This window comes from Morone saxatilis, unplaced genomic scaffold (assembly GCF_004916995.1).
Source record: "Morone saxatilis isolate NCDOM2014 unplaced genomic scaffold, NCSU_SB_2.0 Contig21, whole genome shotgun sequence".
Classification (NCBI taxonomy): domain Eukaryota; kingdom Metazoa; phylum Chordata; class Actinopteri; family Moronidae; genus Morone; species Morone saxatilis.
Window position 1 is genome coordinate 13,067,610 of NW_023339774.1, and position 3,796 is coordinate 13,071,405.

At 37.2% G+C, this 3,796-nt stretch overlaps 1 protein-coding gene across 2 annotated transcripts in view; it reads left to right on the top strand.

The window, feature by feature from the left end:
- Nucleotides 1-429: 429 nt before the first annotated feature.
- Nucleotides 430-3,796, top strand: part of pax8 (paired box 8) — a gene marked incomplete in the record, with an annotated part of 10,909 nt that continues 7,542 nt past the window's right edge. For both annotated transcript variants that reach the window (XM_035667426.1, XM_035667427.1), the window contains 2 exon segments: nt 430-537; nt 3,072-3,232. In XM_035667426.1, the coding sequence (XP_035523319.1) occupies nt 3,211-3,232 (22 nt within the window).

Sequence of the window (3,796 nt, forward strand, 5' to 3'; positions counted from 1 at the left end):
CCTCAGTCAGGTGTGTAGTCTACCTGTCAGGGAGAAACTGTGACTGATTGCAGCAAATCAACCACTAAATTGTGTGTGAACGCGGCGCACAGACCGTCGGGATCGGACCCGCATGCCTTTACGCACGCAGTCTAATTAAAGCGGCGCTGTCGCTGGAGGTGAATGGAAACAAGCCGTCTCCTTGACAAGTGTTTCCGTACAGTCACTCAGTGGGTGTAATGCCATCAAAACACAGGGTCAGTTATCCTGTCTTTTTTTTTTTCTAGTGTGAAAGGGGGTGCTTTCTCTTCTCTTTTCCATAAAACCACACCTCCTCCTTCCTCTCCCCTCCTCCTCCTCCAATGGCTGCAGGGCTCCGTCCTCTGCGCAGCCCCGGTTGGATAAAACCTGGCCGAGTGTTGGCAGCGCACAACACAACACAACAGCACAGCAGCCCCGGACACACACCGTGTTACACTATCAGAGTCCCGTCATTTGGATAATATCGGAATCTCTGCTCGGGGGACGTTTTTGTATTTTCAGCTGCGTCGTTGAAAGGTAAGCCCTCTTCATTCCGACCCCTCCAGTTGTGTTATTATTTGATGTGTGCATATCGGGAACAATTAGCCTAATAATACACAGTCCTGCGAGGTGGAAAACGAAACAGAGGAGACTTAAAACATCCCCACAAAAAAGACGATGGAGACACTACTGGAGGCTTAATGTCGCTCTGATTTGGTGACACAGACATATGAGGCAGAATAATGAGAGCTGGTTATTGAGATGATGGTGTAAAGATGTGACCACCAGGTTCAGGTAAGCGTAAAGTTTGTGGAAGAACAGTAATAATAATCATCAAAGAGTCGTCATTGCGCAGAAAGAGCTGGACAGTTGAGATGAATCGCAGGTTGTGTTTTCATTTTCACCGATGCAGCTTCACATGTGGTCCCAAAAATGAACCTTTGTGCTTGGGTCCGAATTACAGGCTATATATAAGCTGTAGTTTTGATTACTAAAATATTATGTAGAAAAACTAAACACTGTGAAATGACAAAAAGAAGTAAAAAAATAATGTCAGAAACATAATTAATACAGAGCCGAATAAAAAAAACTCACCTTTAGAATTAAAGCTCTAGACATAAACGAGGCTCTTAAATTAATTTTACTTCACAAGATAAAATGAGAGACTGTGAACATGAGATGTTGATTGTTGGAAAATAAACTACACATGTCTGTAAACACCGAGGATAAGAACAAAAGTCCCGCAGGAATGCATTGCTCCAAAAGAATATTAATAATTCAAACTGTTGTTGTAAACTAAAATAACATTATAAAGTCTATATAGTTACAATATACTCATCAAGAGCCATACAATTATATATTAAAGTAATGGAAGTTACTTTGTTTCCTCTCCTGCCTTGTTTTTCATGTCCCACAAAATCAGCCTCAACGCAATCAATCAATAGTTATTTAAAAATGACTCAGAATTGTGTTGTTTTGTTTTAATAATTACGTAATTCTTCTATTTTTTATTTTATTTCAAGAAGTGAAATTATTTCACCTCGCATTTTAAAATGTGTAATTTTTTAAATATTATTCTAACCAGCTGCTTTTATGTTTCTATCAATATTGATATCATACATTGATATTGTTTAAAATGTTATACATTATTATAGATAGGAGACAACTTGGAAACGGTCGTGTTACAATAAGAATAAAAATAAAACACACACATTCAACAAAAAGTTGAAATTAAATTTTACATTACACTACATTTCCAACTCCCTGTATTAGTGACAATTAAGTTAATCCACATACAAACATTCAAAATGTAATTAAACCTGGTGATGGGATTCATTGTTCATCTAGTAGCAACAGTGTAAAATGTTATTAAACCAACATAAGTTTGGGTCAAACGTCTGAACTTATGTTGTCAATCATCACATCTTACAGGTATCTAACAGTGTGTGACAGGCTGCTAATTATTTGGTTAATTTTAACATGTCCACCCAGCAGGACACAACAACACCTGACAGCTTCAATGACAATTAAACATAGTGAAATGAATCATTTTTGTGTGATTTCTCCAGTTTTTTCCAGTGTTACTTTTCTAAAAACCAAACATCACATTATCCCACTAATTGCAGTCCTGCCTCTGAGTCTGAAGTTGCTGCCTCTGTCTTATTTTACACAATATATCACACGTCTCGCTCTTATTACTGTGAACTTCATGGAGCTCAAGTTCATCCAGCAGAGGAGAAGTGTGCAGCAGCTAAGCAGATGGAGCCTGTAAACAAGGCTTACATATGGACAACTGCCAGCGACCACATTTACAACACATTTAGTATCTTTACTTAAGAGCTGAGATCCTAATTATATTTGTCTCATCTCTTAAACTCAATCTGTGTTGCTTCTCAGGTCTTTTTAATTTCATTCCTGTTCAACAAATCAGCCACAAGAAAAGTGCTTTATTTTATGTTTCGACTGATACATCGTGATTGCACTCATAATATTTGATTAGGGTTATTTTTGTTTGTTTTCATTTATTAGTTATTTAAGCTAAAATAATCTGTATTTTTTTTACCACAATCCTGAATATTGATTTTATCTCCTCAAACTTTTTCCACTCACACAAAATCTACATTTTACTCCTCAAATCTTCTGTTTAAGACCCAAAATAAAATATGTACTTTCAGGTTCTAATAATTATAAAGTGATTAATGAACCCAGTCAATCCTAATTACAAAGCGGTTAATGAAGGCAAATTTTATGTATAACCGAAGCAGCCATCTGTGTTGGCCGAAGGGAAAGAAGTTCTCTCATGTTTTACAAATACTGATTATTAAATCCTAGTATTTCTACACAAATACAGACACACAGGCCTGTTCTGTATACAGTTAAATGATCTCTTCTGCTGTCCACAGCCTGTCTCACTGATAAACAGACCTGTGCAGGTGATCTGAAGACAGTATCTTAGCTGTAGTGACACACAGTGAGCCACTGTGAACACCAGCTGAGTATTTGTTCTGTACGAGCTCAGAGGCGTCACATATGACAAACAGCCAGTTTCATAAACCACTGTTCTCCTGCAGCGTGCGGTCCACACTGTGCTCAGGAGCACACTCATGCCAGACGAGGCAGGACGGGGAGTAAAAACACTTTAACTGGGACAGCGTGGAGGAGGAGAGTGTCACGTTCAGCTGGTGGAGCAAGGACCAAAAACTCAGGGATATGTCCAGCCACACTGGAAGAGGTAAATACACAACACAAGCTGAAGTTTCACAGCGACTGAACAGGTTAGCTGAACACATCTGGCATTTCCTGTCATTATAAGTCTTTATTAAGATGATTCTTAACATCCACTTCTCCATCTCTATGTCCCCTCTCTGGGAAAAAAATAACCCCCTAATAATTTAGTATTCATAAGCAGTATTCATAAACATTTAATTAATGTTTTATAACACACGTGTTTATTAATGTATTTGTCAACATCTATACCTCCTTAAGTTTAGGCAGAATAAATATATAATAAATAGCAATATAGTAAACTACAGCTGCAATAATATAAATATTCATAGGATAAATTAGGATTAATAAACACTTGCACACAATCTCCTTATATGTGTTCACAACTGCATTATAGTGTGTTATAAACCATTTATTAAATATTTACATACTGTTAGGGGTTACTTAAAGTTAAGTGTTGGGTATCAGCTTGTTCCAGCTCCACCATCATCATTTTACACACACTAATCCAAAATTTGGCATATTTCATATCTTTGGAAACTTTCCACACTAGAATTTAAAATAAAGTTCT